The sequence below is a fragment of the Larus michahellis genome, chromosome 11 (genome assembly GCF_964199755.1).
Source record: "Larus michahellis chromosome 11, bLarMic1.1, whole genome shotgun sequence".
In the NCBI taxonomy this organism is placed as follows: Eukaryota; Metazoa; Chordata; class Aves; order Charadriiformes; family Laridae; genus Larus; species Larus michahellis.
Window position 1 is genome coordinate 22,001,939 of NC_133906.1, and position 16,834 is coordinate 22,018,772.

At 41.0% G+C, this 16,834-nt stretch overlaps 1 protein-coding gene across 9 annotated transcripts in view; it reads right to left on the minus strand.

Moving 5' to 3' along the window:
• Positions 1 to 16,834, minus strand: part of SFXN1 (sideroflexin 1) — a 31,575-nt gene that overhangs the window by 7,250 nt on the left and 7,491 nt on the right. For 6 of the 9 annotated variants that reach the window (XR_012589549.1, XR_012589550.1, XM_074604520.1 and 3 more), the window contains 7 exons: positions 8,541 to 8,715; positions 7,736 to 7,906; positions 4,994 to 5,092; positions 3,836 to 3,911; positions 2,677 to 2,762; positions 1,329 to 1,456; positions 727 to 776 (listed from right to left, as the gene is read on the minus strand). Coding sequence is in view for 7 of the 9 variants with exons in the window: in XM_074604520.1 (XP_074460621.1) it covers positions 727 to 776; positions 1,329 to 1,456; positions 2,677 to 2,762; positions 3,836 to 3,911; positions 4,994 to 5,092; positions 7,736 to 7,906; positions 8,541 to 8,704 (774 nt within the window). In the remaining 2 variants the exon portion in view is untranslated. Of the gene's footprint in view, positions 1 to 726; positions 777 to 1,328; positions 1,457 to 2,676; positions 2,763 to 3,835; positions 3,912 to 4,993; positions 5,093 to 7,735; positions 7,907 to 8,540; positions 8,716 to 12,623; positions 12,708 to 14,376; positions 14,698 to 16,834 lie in introns of those variants that run through there. The other 3 variants (XM_074604523.1, XM_074604519.1, XM_074604524.1) reach the window with 3 other exon arrangements.

Consider the following 16,834-nt stretch of genomic DNA (forward strand, 5'->3'; position numbering starts at 1 on the left):
CCGTGATGTCAACTGGCCGAGACGAAACTCTCTTTACTGGTAAAGAAGTTATAGTTTCTTATCTGAAAAGTATTCCTCTTGTGTTAGACAACCTTATCATTAGTTTCACCACTGCTCTTTACCCTCTCACGCATACACAGTACATGTTGATTCAATTTATATATTTACTAACACTACGTCTTTGACTTCACGCTACTTTAGCGTGAACAGAACACAGCAAATCTGCCATCTCCGATGGAGCACGCCTGTCCCACGCTCTCCTCCACTGCTCACCCAGTAAATTTTACGGATCGTTTGTAAAAGAGATTTTTACTATCATTGTTGTTTACAAAGTCAAATTGCTACTACAGCAGGTAAACAACGCTTCCTTATTGAAATCTTGAGAAAAAAGCATTCTTAAAATTTTCAGTATTTTTCTAATAAAATGTATACTAAGTCTCAGTACAAGGAAGGCTGATTTACTAGGAGGAACTCTGCGTTTTAAGAACAATTCTAAAAATAACAAAACCCCCATTTTCTTAATGTTATTTCACAGCACGATAAAAAGAACCAAACCACCTCTGTCTAAGAAAGGCACATAGAAAGCGACGGCTGTAATGCAAGCTCTGCAGCGATGTCCTCCCAGAGTTTGGGAGGCAAAGATGAAGACTCCGAAAATATTTTAAATTCATGAAAATATTAACTTAGGATACAAAAATACGTATACATATATTATCTAAGACTAACCTTTAAAAAGGCTCTCTTTTCCAACGTATTCATTATGAAGGGAGGAATTGCTGCAAATGAGGGAAAAAAAAAGCATTAACTTTAGAGAAAAAGGCACTTTTAGTTTACGTTAAGATGAACTAATACCATAATACAATTTTCACAGCCATTTGTCATTAAATGAGCTTTCATTTCACATTGCCAGTTCACGATACTGGATTGGTGTTTCCAGAGGTAAATTCTCCCAATGAGTAAAATTTCTAGTTTCACACATAACTGAAGGTGAGCTCCGTAACTCGGCACCGGTCAGAGCACCAACTCTTCACTGCACTAATTCCACTCACGCAGAACTTGCTGCCATTCCTTTGCTGTCTGGGTCTTTTCTGCAAACGCATCCCAGGAGCTCTTCTGCTGCGCTCCAGTGTAACCCACTGGGGAGGTGTTCAGAGTAAGAAATGTACATTTCTGTCTGGAACTTCTTGGAACTTCTTAACAGAAATGTAAATACTGCCTGGATAACTGTAAGATAATTTGGCCTCTGGGAAAAAACACTTATTATTTAAGCTCTCTCTCGCATTAGGAGCTGATGACCAGGAGCTGCATGCGACTGCAGTTATTCTTACCCATGCCAGGAGCAGCCATAAGAATCCTTGATATGACCACCTGGGTAATTGCCTGCTGAGCTGCTTTTGTGGATTCACCCAGTCTGTTTCCGTTCTCATCCGTGACTGGGATTCCAAACTTGAGTTCCCTGCCGAATAAGGGGTAAAAATAAAGCAGTGACTGACATGTGTTTATTCACCTTTTTTGTCTCCTTGTATTTGTCCCCTTAAAATTGTCAGTTATAAGAATTAAACTTTTTATTTTGTTTTCCAATTTAGCCTGTTTGTAACACTCTTTGGCACAAAAATTTCAAAAGGCAGAGAAAGATCTGGGGAAAAAAAGTGCTAAAAAGTAAACAACTGAATATCTGTAACAGCAATCTTCTGCTTGAGCCTGGTCACATGCGTTTCAAGGAGGAAGAAAGGAGATGCGTTATTTCTGTACTCCACAGAAGGGAGAGGCTCCTTCAAAAAGTAATCCAGAAAAGTGGAATTTTCTGGACTGCTCTGGAAGTAGTCTGTCCTCTGCAACAGACAACACAGGGGATACAGGAAGGTTAAGCTTCACCGAACTAAAACATAAGTCTTTGTGAAAAGTCCCCTCTCTCGTTCTAGTCTGAGCTTTCCAACGGCTAAGAACACACCTGAGAGCGTACACGTACGCACAACGCGAACTACCCCTCTGGGACTCGTTACTCAAGCGCGGGATTAGGCGTTAGACTCCCATACTGGGGAGAACTGCCAGGGCGGTGAGGAGCAGACAGAAGGGCAGCTATACCGAGGCCTGCCCATCTTTTGTAAGAGATAAAATACTACCACGGATTGAACCCCATTGTGAATATAAACTTTAAATATTCCCTTTTTTGCCCCAAACCTTGTGTTTATAAAAGGATGCTTTTCATTTGTTTCACCCCACTTCCATCCTTAGTCTGAGTCAAATCAGAATACACATGAAGGTTTGTTTCTGAGAAAGTGCACATTTTTGCAATCTCAGATGATTAAACAGAACTGCAGAGCCTGACTCCTATGACTGACTTCTCTATGTGGGATCTGAAGCACCACTTTTGAAATTGCTGTATTTTTCCAAAGTGGAGTTTGTATTTAAAGAGTCCATGGGATCAAGTCTCAAAGGAACTTGGTTTCTGAGATCTAAGACTGAAGAACTCTATTGATATTTACCTGAAGAGAATGAGGATTTCTATTTTATACCTGTCACAATTAATCAATCAAAACAAGATCACGCATGAGGTTTTTGCAAGGTTCTAAACCAAGCTAAAGATATATAATGTGCTTTATTTAGTAACTTACTGATCTAAAACTCAATAACATCCTTTCTTCTGGAATGAGTGATCTTTGTTCTTTTTCCTACCTTTGTCTCATTAGTGGAATATTAATGCAGTTAGCAGCAGCAACAGCAGCAAAAGGAACAAACCGCCCTATAAGAGGTGAGACGTGCTGTAAAAAACAGAGAGGGAAAAAAAAGACAGAAAAAGAATTACACAATAATTTGCTTTCCCAAAGGTCATATTAAAATGCTTCATGCGCTAGGGACAGACCAGTCTTATTTCCTTTAGATTAAAATTCAGTGAAAACTCACCGGTGGGGCAGAGATAAAACAACAAACAAACATGAGGCAAGTCATAAACTGCTCTGCGAGAGAGCAGTGGCACGAGATAGGTGAAACCCATCTCAATTTAGTAGCATCACTGTGGAGAAGTGTCAGCTTCTGAGCATGCCTGTCAGCCCAACGGCAACCCGGAACAGCCATAACGCCCCTGTCTCCACCGGCACGGGGACACCCAGCAGCACCCGCACCAGCCGCTTTGCATCTACGGGCACCGACTACGGAGGCGATTCATCTCGTCAGTGTCTTGTCTGATCTGAATCACTCTGCTGAGAACAGTCTCTCAAATAACTTGTCAATGCTGTTAACGCTCCCAGTACGTAAAGCATAAGCAGAGGGGTACCAAATACAGTGTTACTTTTTTTTTTTTTTGTAAAGGATCCTTTTTTCTTGATTGTGTTGTGCGCTTGTTTAAAGAATTTGAGTTTTCTGCATTTATGAGTGGCACCTCCTTATAGGTTCTTCAGCCAGTCTAGAGTAGGCGTCCACCTTTGCAGAAGTGATACCACACCTTAAAAACGCACCTATCCAGCGTATGGGATGACGAGTCGCCATTGTTGTAACTACGCATACACTCCAATTAACCTTCAAATGCTATTGGATACTTTGACATGTAAAAAGAAACTGCAAAAAAGGCACCTTATTGGATACAGTTTGTATTAAAAAACCACAAGGCTGTCTGATATATGTATAAGGAGGAGAGACTGTCTGAAATACACATAAAACCATCTCCATGGGGCAAAAATAAGGTTGGGATCTAAAGAAGGGAGCTGCCGATTGCCATTACACTCCATACCGGGAGCTGTGCATAACACGACACAGATACACAGGAGGAGAAACGGGCCATTAGCATTTCACAGAACACCAAAGTTTAGTTAAGAATGGGAAAAAATAGCGGCAATACCTTTGTTAGTGCGTTAAGTCCTAAAGCTGTTGCAACAGCACCTGTGGTAGCAGAAACGTAGGCTGTTCCCAGCTGGCTAAAACAAAAATACAGGCGTTTGCACATGCACAACAACTACATTTATGTCACTTTTAAAAATAATTGTATTTTACATGTGTAGTTATGCCCACCCCCAAAGTTAAGAGGTAGACCTTTCTGTGACACTGCAATGAGATGCGGATGAAGATTCAAATGGGACACTAAATTAAACACTTTTCTTTCACTAGTAGTAAAAATCACATGCAAGCAACATTTTAAAATTGAATCGGGTTCTGCTGGTTCTGCACTGCTATCTGTTCAGCATTTTCTCATGTGTCTGAATGAACACCTTGAAGGATTTAGTTCTGTATTTAATTTCCTAATTGCTTAAACTAATAAAATCAGTTTGGATTTCTAAGGCCTTGTCTACAATAGCAATTAAATTCAACTGCACTGAAGCCCATTCATGCAGACCAGCTGTACTGCAAACACCCAAATCCAGCCCAAACTGCCCTAAATCATGCTTTGCATGCTTCCCAGCTAGGAGGAAAAACATTCTGGAATCCCCTGCTTTCTCCCAGACCTCTACAAGCCTGCCTCAAAACCAGGAAGTCAAGCACTGCCGTTCCAGTGCCCCGTTCATGACCTCTAGCTTTCTGCACCTATTTAATCTCTCTCTCTGCCTTCAAGAAGGGACGGGTACCGTGCAGAGCAGTCCCCCGAAGGGTCCTCTCTTTGTGAATATGCACAGTGTGGTGTGTGCTCTACTGCAGGGCACAGAGAAGGGGACTCAGAAAGACACCTGAAGGTCCACACAAAATATCCACTTAGAAATATCCTCGTATATCGCCAAGCTGATGAGGCGCTTTCAAATGGCTGACCGAGCAATGCAACCCAGACTCCTATCAAATCCTACGCTGTTCAGTTCCTCTCATCAAGGTGCTTTGGCCTGTCTTTGATGGCAGAAATGGAGTTCTCACCTGCCTTGTTCTCAGACTTCTCATCTGCGCACATCAAATTAATGATAAGCAGAGATGAAAAAACTTATCCGTCTATCGCCTCAAACTTTAAACCCCAACCATGTTGCAGTACATCAGAGAGCAACTATACACATCAGAAGTACCTCGTTTGGTGTCTGACCTGACAGTAATCGGGGCATCACCGCTCCTGTTCGTGTAATTGACTATAGCGTTGAAGGACTGGTTAATCCACTGCCAGAAAACCACCGCTGGTGTCGTTCTTGAAAAGCGAAATAATTATTATTATTAAAAATACAGCAATCAACAGCACAGAAAAATGATGGCAATGCAAGAAAAGACAGCGCAAGCAGTAATCATGCAGATTTATTCTCGTTTACCTGAATGAAACAATACAGTCAATGAGATACTGTCTTAATAATGAAAGTACAAGCTATATCTAAGAATAGAATTTAAAAGCACTGTAATCAAAAAGCAAGGTTCACTTAGGACAAAGGTGTGTTGTGATAACAAAAGCATTATAGCAAACCTCTCTCTAAAGACACACTGAGAAATAGGAAAAGCTCTAATTTCTAGAATACTTTTCCAGGGTTATTATTCCTTTACAGTCTGCTAGTTCTCTTTGGAAGCTCCGTAACTGACTAAAAAGCGGATTTTAGGAGACAGGGTTTATCTTCTCAGTCTTCAAAAAGCGAATATACTGCTATTGTTTTAATAAATATCTGTGACATTAAAACATTCAGCCGCATGTAGAACCAGATAAAAAGACACTTAACTCCAAAATAATTATTTTAATGAAAAGATATGTATGTTTAAGTTGTACAGGTACAACGCAGAAATTAATCTGGTTTAGCACAGCATGAACCAGATGAGCAGTCATCATCAAAAAACAAAAGAGAGCTCCAGGGAATCCTCACAAATGATGTCAGTGCCGGTATGCAGGCGCCTTAGGACAGAAGGGTGCTAACTAGCGAGCACCAGCGTAAACTGCAGATAGAATTATTTTACAAATGGTTATGCTGGTAAGTCACAAAAGTGACAGTCAATTTGTTTCACAATGTACGGGGCTGTCTTGTGGAGGGATGAATGCTTTTGCTCTCAAACTAGCAGCATATCTAAACAACGGGACAAACTTATGAAAAAGAAATTCACTACGGGCCATTAAATAAGACATTACCTCTGGATCAGGAAGTTCCTGACCCACAAACAGCTGGAGGCTAGGAGAGTGTACCAGGGGCAAAGTGTTTCTTCGTGTACTCTGACCACAAACTCTGCCCCCAGTGAGACACCACGGAAGATTCTGCTCCACCGGAATTTCACTCAGGGGAACCAGGCCACCGAAAATAACAGTGGCTACTCAAAACTATTTCCTGACCATTAACATAACTTGTCATAGGACTTTAAAGCTTATACTTAATTAAATTATTTAATAACACAGGCAGTAATGGTAACAGGAAGGTTCTCATTAGAGGGCTGCCATGGAAATTAAGAGTGCTCAAGAGGAAGCAGTAGTTGTACCAACTATTCTGTAACGGGCGGGAAAGCAAAGAGATGCCAGAGCAGAAGGTGTGTGTCTATCATGAGGCTTTGGTTCTGAAATATGAAAATATTTCTGAAAATATGAAATCTGAAGATACGTTATTTCTTTAAATTGCAAAAAACTTAAAGATTCAGGAGATCTGAAAGTGTATTCTTATTCCCTCTGGTTTCCAGTCCCTGAATACGATACCAAAGTAACAGTGATAAACTAGCTGGATTTTTTCCACCACTACTACAGGAAGAACCTTCCTTTCTTTGTCTTTTCTTTTCCTCTTTCCTTGCTATTGCTATGTAGAGGATTTTGGTCTGTTACGAAGTTCAGGCACAGCTCACGTCGCCTTGCTGCACGCCCAGGAGCCCCAATACGTATAACGAGGAATTTGCTTCTTCCAGTGGCCAGCAATCACCAGCAGACAGTGACATGGACAGTACGATGGAGGCTACGCTGCATCATCCAAGGACTTCTACACAACCCTGTCTGCACTGCTGAGGGTTTGGTCCAAAGAAATCAGCGTCTTCCAGGCCAGTAAACCACCTCATTTTGAATCTAAGTGACTCTACCAATAATGCAACGAAAAGGTTTACAGCTGCTGTAAGTATTACAGATAATAAGAGAACATGCATAGAAGAACAACCAGGTTAGAGGAAGGAGTAATTGTGAGAGGGCAGCTGTACTGATGGTTTTATTCATATTCTCAACTGTTTTTTAAACACACACATAAATATGCACCTTCAAAATGGTTGTGCCTTTCTGGAGTGTGAGTCAACTGGATTGTAAAATCTCAGCATCGAAAACGCTATTGTGATTTCCTCTGAACCTCCCACTAGTTCCTGCTAACAAAGCGCTGTGTCACAAAACCATTTCTAACGTGGAGTCTACTAACAGATGGTACTGGCTTCTGCTGTGGGCTCCGCTGTACAGGTGAGTCAACAACTACTGAGGAAATGGCAAGGATCAAAAAGGCTCTGGAGACACTCGATGGCTGATGGCCTGAAGCATACTGAGTACTCCCTTGGCAGACAGAACGTCCTACTTGCCAGATCTCTAAGGTTAGAAATCCCCAGGTGCCTCCTCCTCTTTGTCCTCCACGCAACTCTCCTACAAGAATGGGATTTTGGCACATTCAACTTTCCCAGTTTAAGGACAAGTGGGATGGTGAAGAAGAGGGGCTATCTCACAACTACTTCTAGCGGAAACCATTAATCAGTGTGAGGGAATGCAGAGTGAGAAGACAAAAGGAAGCAAAATTTTACACTTTAAAATATTTCTTATAACTCTTCTAAAACGCTCTTTTGACAATAACATTGATTTTCACTTATCTAACTTGTAAGCAAATGTTTTATGTGTTATATTGCCATCACTTACCTATAAAAGGTCATCATACAACCTGTGATAGTCATGTTCATGGGTACTTGAGCTGACATTCGGCCAATCAAGACCATCTTTTCACCAGTGTCTGGGTGAAAGGCTGAATCATAGATGTATTTTGCTCTCCACAAGTCATCTTCTGTCAAGCCAGGTGCCACGATACCTTGTCTTGAGACAAGTTAAAAAAACAAAACAAGACAACAGCGAAAAGCAGAACTGTTACAAAATGCTGCAACCTCCAGTGACAAATGTGGCATCAGAGGATTTGGGGATGTTCATACTAAGTTAATCTAGCCTCACCAAAGGCTTGTAGATCTTCAGCTTTTAAATGGACTGGTGAAATAAAAAGAATCAAAACCCCCAGCCGTGGTTATGTTGGCTGAGTCAATATATACAGCATCAAATTTCTATTTACTTAAACCCATACTAGATTTTAAACGTGCAGCTAAAATCTCTGGGGTCAGTAGCATGAAACTTTGAAAATTTACTTTGCAAGTATTTAAGAAAGTGCTTGCTTCAAACAATATAACACATAAGAGGAAGCTTTAAACCCTGTTGTCATATTAACTATTTTCAGAATTAGACACTTCTGTATTTCAGAATACTTAACAGCGGTTCTCAGATGACATAGTCTCCCCATTCATTAACAAATTTGTTTAAAAAAAAAAGTGTTTCAATCTCTAAAATAAAGAGTGGTGCAATGAATACAGCGTCTTAAATATTTTCTTTTAAATATATAACCTTGTACTTATCATTGACACGGACTTTTTTGGGCTGGCAGTAGAAGTGATCAAGGCCATACCTGTAATCATGCACAATTTTTCTTGCGTTTTCCAGCTGGGCATCAGATAACAAAATATTCCGGGGGTCTGTTACAGTAAAGAAGTGACTGGCTCGTCCAACAAAAGTGCTTTGGTCCCATCGGGGCTCCTTGATATTAATATTTAAGGGTATATCTGCTGACATCTTCAAAAACTCTGTGAAAAAAAACATGAAAATTTGCAATTTAGAATTCCTCTGATTTCATAATGTCTCTATAGGGTGCAAGATGACAAGTGGTTATGCTTACAGTAAAAAGAAAAAAAATCAGGGAAAAAACACTGAACAACTCACAGAACTGAGCTTCAGAGGGGCCAGTATCCATCCAGAATGCAGATGATGTCAGCCCTCGTTACGGGTTTTAACGAGGTAGGTATTGATATGAGTGAAAAAGCAAGAGCTCAGTTAAAAGTCTACAGAAACGCTTCTGTGCCTGCTTCCCCAAGACATTTATACATTACGTCTTTGTAAGAGCACGACTATCTGATTATGAGGTAGGGGTTCATCACATACACGTACAAGTCTCTGAGGATGCGGCAGATGCAAAGGAAGTATAGAAATTTATTAATAAGGAGCTGTACTAAATAACAGTACACTAATCAGAAGTGTGCTTTATTTCAGTGATGAATTACTGTTTGCTGAAAATATTGCCTTAAAGGGAAGGAGAAAAGAAATATTTCAAGAGATGCCTTAGGGGCGGCTGTAAAGTACAGTGAAAGAAGAAATATTTTATAAGATCCAGTCAACTGCTCTGGCATAGCAAAACAAAACAAAAATTAGGAACACAAACCCAACAATTTCTTTTAATAAATGTTGTTTCTATACATCCATGTTTTAGCAAAAAAAAGCTTATATAATGCAACAATTTGCCACATTATGAACGCTTGACCGCATCGCCTACTGATACTCAAAGACGGTTAAAGAACTACAATGAAGGGCACTGACCTAAGACAGTTGTGCATTTATGGGGCCTAAAGCCCAGAAAATTAAAAATTACTTCAGGATGACTGGGATTACGTCAACATCCAATGAAAGAAGGACGGTCCCTGCATAGCACAAGCTATATGAGCTTCAACTTTCTTACGAGAAATTTCTGAAACATATTCAATAGCCAATTAAAAAAAAAAAAAAAAAGCCATCCTCCAAATAACGCCTGTAATTCAAATGGCTGCAGTAAATTTAGTCTATAAAAATACTGATCACACAGTATTTCATCTGTTTTAATAAGAAAAACATCATCATTATGAGGACAACCGATACATACGGTGACGCTGCCACTGAAGAGCATTTTCAGCTTTACTCAAGAACACCATGAAGTTGTCTGAGACACTTTAGTCAATTTGATGAAACTTGTGTGTTGTAGAACAGAAAAAAAAATAATCACAAAAAGACTAATCATGTAAAGTGTCTCCATCATAAAAAAATGTGAGCTTCATGGGAAAAAAGAAGAGACCATTCATGAAATCTGAAGAAGTTATTGTCCATCTCTCAAATGTAATTATCACCCTTCTCCACCTCAAGTGGAAAAACTTGGAAGTCTTTGGAAAAGTAAACTTCTACAGAAATAAAGGCTTAAGTCTCCCTGTCTATCATAACCAGCCTAAATCAGCAGCTTTAAGCAACCGGAAGAAGGAGGAAATAAATAAATATTTAGAAGATACTACAGAACAACATTTCTAGGAAAAAAAAAAGAAAAAGAAAATAAACAGAATAGTCTGTTCTTGAAACTGAGATAATCAGCTCAGTTGTACGAGTAAGAGATTATAAACCTTTGTAACGTCCCTCGTCAGAACCATAAAATCAACTCTGTAAGCAGAATGAGGACTGCATAAAAATTATTCTGCCTCGAACCGCTTATCAGCCAGAACTGCTGTTAGAGTGGGAATTACTCAGGGAAGAGACCGACTTCCCTGCCTTTACCCAGACTTAGTATTTTTATGCTTATGTCATAGCACAAGCACGACTCCTATTTAGGACTTCTGTGGTTTTTATTACTATCGTGATTTAATTACAATGGAAGCCTAGTGGCCACATATTATTTTATGGTGTACCATGCATACACGACAGGAAATACCCGATTTTCTGATATATCATCTGCCAGGAAGAGCTGCTGATGACATTCAGACTGCTCCAGTTCTTCCCAATGCTACACCTGCTCATCACGTCAATAGAAACCGTGTACGCACAAGCACGATGGCATCGTGCACCAGACACGATTGTAAAGCTGTAAAGATAAGGTAGCAAGAACGCAGAATAACTGCATTATAAATGAAGATAAGCAATGTTTAAAGAGGATTTGGCAAGTACATTCTACTCAGCACGTTGTAACGGGGAAAGCAAAGTAACCTACTGCTAGTACATCAAACTCTGAGAACCCAGGACAGATTAAATTAATAATAACAAAGGGTTGTCCTTCACAATCACAGCAGGATTAACAGCTGAATGATGAAAATGTCATAGCTCAGCCAGTATTGCTAAATAAGTTTGTTAAAAATCCAGTAGAAAATCCTAATTTGGTGCCACTCAATAAAAACGTCCTTCCTTTCATAGATTGACTGGTAATTATGCAAATTTCTTTAAGTTAAATAATCAGTTTCTATTGAAAACCCAAGGAGTTTGTTTTTATCAAATGAAAAAAAACCCCAAAACCAAAGCATTTAGGATGTTTACGTCTTATTTTTATGTTTAGCATGTATTATTTGCAATAGAATAGTGGAAGACCAAAAGCATTAAATAAGAAAGACCTCTGTTTTCCACCAGACGCAAGCTCTTCCTTCAACAAATCATCTCCAATTCTATAGGACAGATCTTGTTATTGAACTTTACACAAGCCAAGTCAATTTGGTTAGAAGTCACACAAAAACTGTAACTACACAGACATTCTGTGTCCTGCTCTCTAAGTCTTCCTGACATCAGGAGAAACTCAGAGTTGTACTGGCAAAGCCGAGCTGTTTGTCCTTGCGGTGTAGACATCGGTTGTGTAAAACCAAGCTGTGTTTCTACAGATATTGCTGAATTCTGGATAATCACGACCTGACAGCACAGGCTGCAGGTACGACACCAGTAGGATCGCTTTTGCTTTCTCCTGATAAACGGTATTAAGAGCTTAAATGCTCAATTAATCCTTTCAAGACAAGTTTAAATTCCCAGTTTCTACTGCAAGTCATCATGTGCAAGGTCGTTTCAAAGACTCCCAAATCATTATAAATTCTCACAGCTTTTATTGCAATAATTAACGCCCCCCAGCTATTTGACAAAAGCATAAATCATTCTGAATGCTTGGATAAAGGAAAATATACTGAAATATCCCCATAAAATGATACTGTTAAAAACGCATGACCATCTGAAAAGACAAGGCTAGGGTTTTCTGTAACTCTCTCCATCCAGTACAGTGCTCTCTCTGTGTTAAGCGTGAAACCAGAAAAAGTAATGAAATAAAGCCAGTTTCCACTAACCTTACTGAGACCTAAGCACACAGAGCTGGATCTACCCCTTTCTGTCCCGCGTTAAAAAGCCCCGTTCACCCGGCACTGGCCCCAACCCGCAGCGCTGAACCCCTGGGTCCAATGAGGGCACCCGTAGCCCAGCGCCTTCTTGCCCACTGGGTATATATTTCATGAAATATGAGCTATTTATTGCAGGAAGTTATTGCATAATTTTAATTTAATACATTAAAATGGTATTGTGAGGCGCAACAGAGGAATATGCCCATTTTATTTGGTGAATGTTATGAACAATTAAAAGCTATTCACTCTGTGGTGTTTTACCTGTCAAGGAGGTCATCCACTACTGCATAGAAATAGCTGCCAAATATGTGTTTCAATGATTAAAATGAACATTGATAAATGTATTTAATATTATGAAACCAGATCTACTGAATACACTTTCTTGTGCTTTCACTACGTCATTTTTTCCCTAGTAGCCTCCAGGTTTTCTTTGGTACAAGAGAGCTCAAGAAAAATCTATTGTTCCAAAGGCCTGTTAATGTATTAAAATTTGCAGTAATCAACTCAAATAAGCATAAAGCAAGTATACAGGGAGCATCAGCATTGCTGCTGCAACTTACAGTAAATATAGTCACGATTCAATTACTCTCAGATCTTAAAGTTTCACCATCAAGTTAGGGAAGGTCCTAAAGCTTCCTGGGACACTAGAAGGTGAAAAAATGTGGTACAGTAGGGGAAATTAGTATTTTCCTTGTCCCTCCATTTCCATTTCCTTCACTGTTAAGTTCGTTATTGTATGACACCTTTTATTAACATCTTTACTATATGCTGAGACAGGATTTCCCTACAGTGAAACAATAAATCTTACAAACTTCAAGAAAATTAGGTGCCGTAGCAATGTATCGTTTACTAAGCTAACCTTGACGCATGAAGGTATTTGTATCATAATTCTACATAACTGACATTAGACCAGTAAAATCTAACACTACTTCTTTTTGCAATTTATTCCAAAGACATTTAGAGGTGTTACCAGCTTTTCAGCACTGTTAAGAAGCATCTTTCTCCTCACATACAAGTAAAAGAAACAGACCATTAAAGAGAATCACAGAATCATAGGGTGGGAAGGGACCTCTGGAGATCATCCCATCCAACCCGCTGCCAGAGCAGGGTCACCCAGAGCAGGTGGCACAGGAACGTGTCCAAGCGGCTTTGGAATGTCTCCAGGGATGGAGACTCCCCCACCTCTCTGGGCAGCCTGTGCCAGGGCTCTGCCACCCGCACAGCAAAGAAGTTCTTCCTCATGTTGAGATGGAACTTCTTATGGTCAAGTAACATAACTTGGCTCAAGACCACAGGTAAAGTCAGAAATGACAGCAGAACCCAGACCTCCTGACTGTGAACCTGTGCTCCAAGCACTGCTGATACGGCATGGCACAAGTTATTATTTCACAAAAGTGATGACGAGAGATGAAAAGGTGCTGGGTAAGAAGCAGAGAATTCATCCCTCGCTTCCAGTTGAATATTCTTGTCCTTTTATTCCACATTCCTGTTTGCTGTTAAGTACTTCCACAGTCACCAAACAGTTTAAAACACCCCAATGTGAAGATGCCTGTGGATTAGTAGAATTATCTTCACGTGACACATTTCTCAGCAGGCATGCCACAGAATGAACACAGACTATGGAAATTAAAAGAGAGTCAGGACAGATTTGGAGAACTGAGTTCTCATGCAGAGCGTCAGAATAGGAGATGCTCCTTAGGTTTCCTTGCTCTTTCTTAGTACTATACCATTAAAGACACCCTCCTGTGAACATGATATATTGTGAAAAAACAAACCATTTTCCATTCTAAAATGGTAACTGCCGTTTTTGCAAAGCAGTACCCTATGAAAGTAGGGTGAACTCATTTATTCAAAAATTGTTTTCCACTAATAAATAAATCTGTATGTTAGGGCTGGTAAGTCATTCTATGAATGCTTCCCTGTTGGTATGTTATTTGTAGGAAAGTCCAAGTTTCCATATTTTTATAATTAAATTAACAGTTTCATTAAGAAAGATTAAACCCTGCTTAGGATAGCTTACGTTAAGCTGTTTAAAGCTGTCTAATGAATGCTTAATAAAGCAGTCCGTAAACAGAAGCTCTTGTCTTTCTTTTCACTCTGATTAGCATATATACTACTGGGTTGTCTGTGAATTGTTTTTATATACTTATGATACCTCTTGTCCACAAAAACAAGTCCTGCACTAATAAGAAATCAAAGCAATAAGGATCTGCCTTCACTGGAGATGGTTCATAGTTCAATTTAGTACTGCTTCACTTCATTTCATTTAGCCTACCCTGGCGAAGGCGGATCTACAGAAAATAGACAACTTACCATTTCCACGTCCTATCTTTACCCCCTCCCGACCTGGTCTGCTCTGTGTCCGCTCTGATGCTCCTTGAACCATGTGCGCTGATACAACTTACGACCCTAGCTGAAAACTAATGCAGCAGAGAGAAGAGAGGCCAGCGCAGTCTCCCGGATCAGTACGTTGAAGTGGCACAGGAGAAGGTTCGAGCACTAAAGGTCTGCACCCCCGTGCTCCTTCAACAGACTAACCGGCCATCAGCTTGGGTTACCATTTTGCTCAAGTTCAGGATCCGCAGATGCGGGAGGAGCCAGGCGTAATGCAAATCTTGAAGCCTAACCTTAAATCTGCAGGGAAGACAATGAATGAGAAACTTTAGGCATAGATAGTTTTAAACGTTTTGTCTTGCCACAGTTAAGAGATTGAAAGTCTACAATGCAGACCAAGAAATGGGTGCAAGAGAGACCTAACTTGCCGTAAACTGAAAAAACTCCCAGTCCTTGTGTGTTTACATACCAAAAAAAAAGTATGATGGTCTAAAGAGCTAACGTGATCTAAGTAGCAGGGGTAGCAGCGTAGCCAGGGTGGCCGTAACACACGCTAGCAGAGTAAAAGCACCCCACAGACAACACACAACCACCCTGGTTGCCAGCACAAGGTAAAACTCCCGTTTTGCTGCCTTTCTCACTGCTGTTACCCACGCTAGCCAGACTAAGCTAGCAGCTGCGTGTCAGCACATGCTTTGGTCTCTCTTTCTACTTGTAAATCTACCAAAAAAGGGTTAGTGCTGCAGCAGCAAAAAAGCAACCTAGCAGGAAAATGGAAAACATACGTTAATGGAGGACCCTTGGTCCCTTGATGAGCTACAACAAAAGATCATGCGTCAAATCACTGTGTCTGTTCACAAAGATAGCAAGAGAAAACTGGCTTTAATATTACTAATCTTAATAAAGTTAAAGGATAGTATATAGCCTCCAATCCTGCACAGGACGGGGGAGAGATGGGGCGGGATAGGTGTGCACTGTGCAGAAGATTAGAGCTCATGCAAAAAGGGATTAAAACTTTAGGTGATAGCTATTTAGGTACACAAAAATATTTTCTTCTAAATGATGCGCTTGACATACTTGACTTGCACTTTAACAATACATGTAGGAGCAATGCTATTCTAAGTAAGTTTAAAATAAAAATCATAAAGACCCTGGGCAGGGACAGACCACCAGTGCCCACAGAGAAGGAATAAATGTCATGCATACAAGGGAGCATAAGAAGTTCAGACACTGGAATAATGCAATTTGGAGACACATAAAACTTGCAGCAAAGTAGAAAAGGTCGCTGAGTTTGCTGGTCTCGGACTCTGAGTCATAGGACTGTTACAATGGTGCCTGTGAATTTCTGTCTTGAAAACTTACAAGTTTTCCAGCGAAATATTTTTAGAATAAAAGCCCCACCTCTTGCATTAAAGAGACTGTATGATGCTGCTCAGGACTTACCAGCCAGTCAGTAAATGCTGAAAAGGGAAATAAATCACAGAATCACAGAATCTTCATGGTTGGAAAGCACCCTTAAGATCAACGAGTCCAGCCAAACAACCTACAATCTCTGCCCTGAAGTGCCACATCTAGACGTTTCTTAAACACCTCTAGGGCTGGTGACTCAACCCCCTCCCTGGGCAGGCTGGTCCAGTGTCTGACCGCTCTTTCAGTAAAGTCATTCTTCCTAATATCTACTCTAAACCTCCCCTGCCGCAACTTCAGCCCATTTCCTCTGGTCCTGTCATTATTCCCCTGGGAGAAGAGGCCAACACCCACCTCTCTGCACCCTCCTTTCAGGTAGTTGTGGAGGGCAATGAGGTCTCCCCTCAGCCTCCTCTTCTCCAAGCTGGACATGCCCAGCTCCCTCAGCCTCTCCTCATATGCCCTGGTCTCCAGACCCCTCACCAGCCTGGTCGCTCTCCTCTGGACATGCTCCAGCACCTCAATGTCCCTCTTGTACCGCGGGGCCCAGAACTGGACACAGCACTCGAGCTGAGGCCTCACCAGCGCCCAGTACAGAGGCACCATCACTTCCCTGCTCCTGCTGGCCACGCTATTCCTGATACATGCCAGAATGCCGCTGGCCTTCTTGGCCACCTGGGCACACTGCTGGCTCATGTTAAGCTGGCCGGCCACCAGCACCCCCAGGTCCTTTTCTGCCGGGCAGCTTTCCAGCCACTCTGCCCCAAGCCTATAGCGTTGCTTGGGGTTGGTGTGACCGAAATGCAGGACCCGGCACTTGGCCTTATTAAACCTCATACAGTTGGCCTTGGCCCATGGATCCAGCCTGTCCAGGTCCCTCTGTAGAGCCCTCCTACCCTCAAGGAGATCAACACTCCCACCCAGTTTGGTGTCATCTGCAAACTGACTGAGGGCGCACTCAGTCCCTTCATCCAGATCATCGATAAAGATATTAAACAAAACCGGCCCCAAAACTGAGCCCTGAGGGACA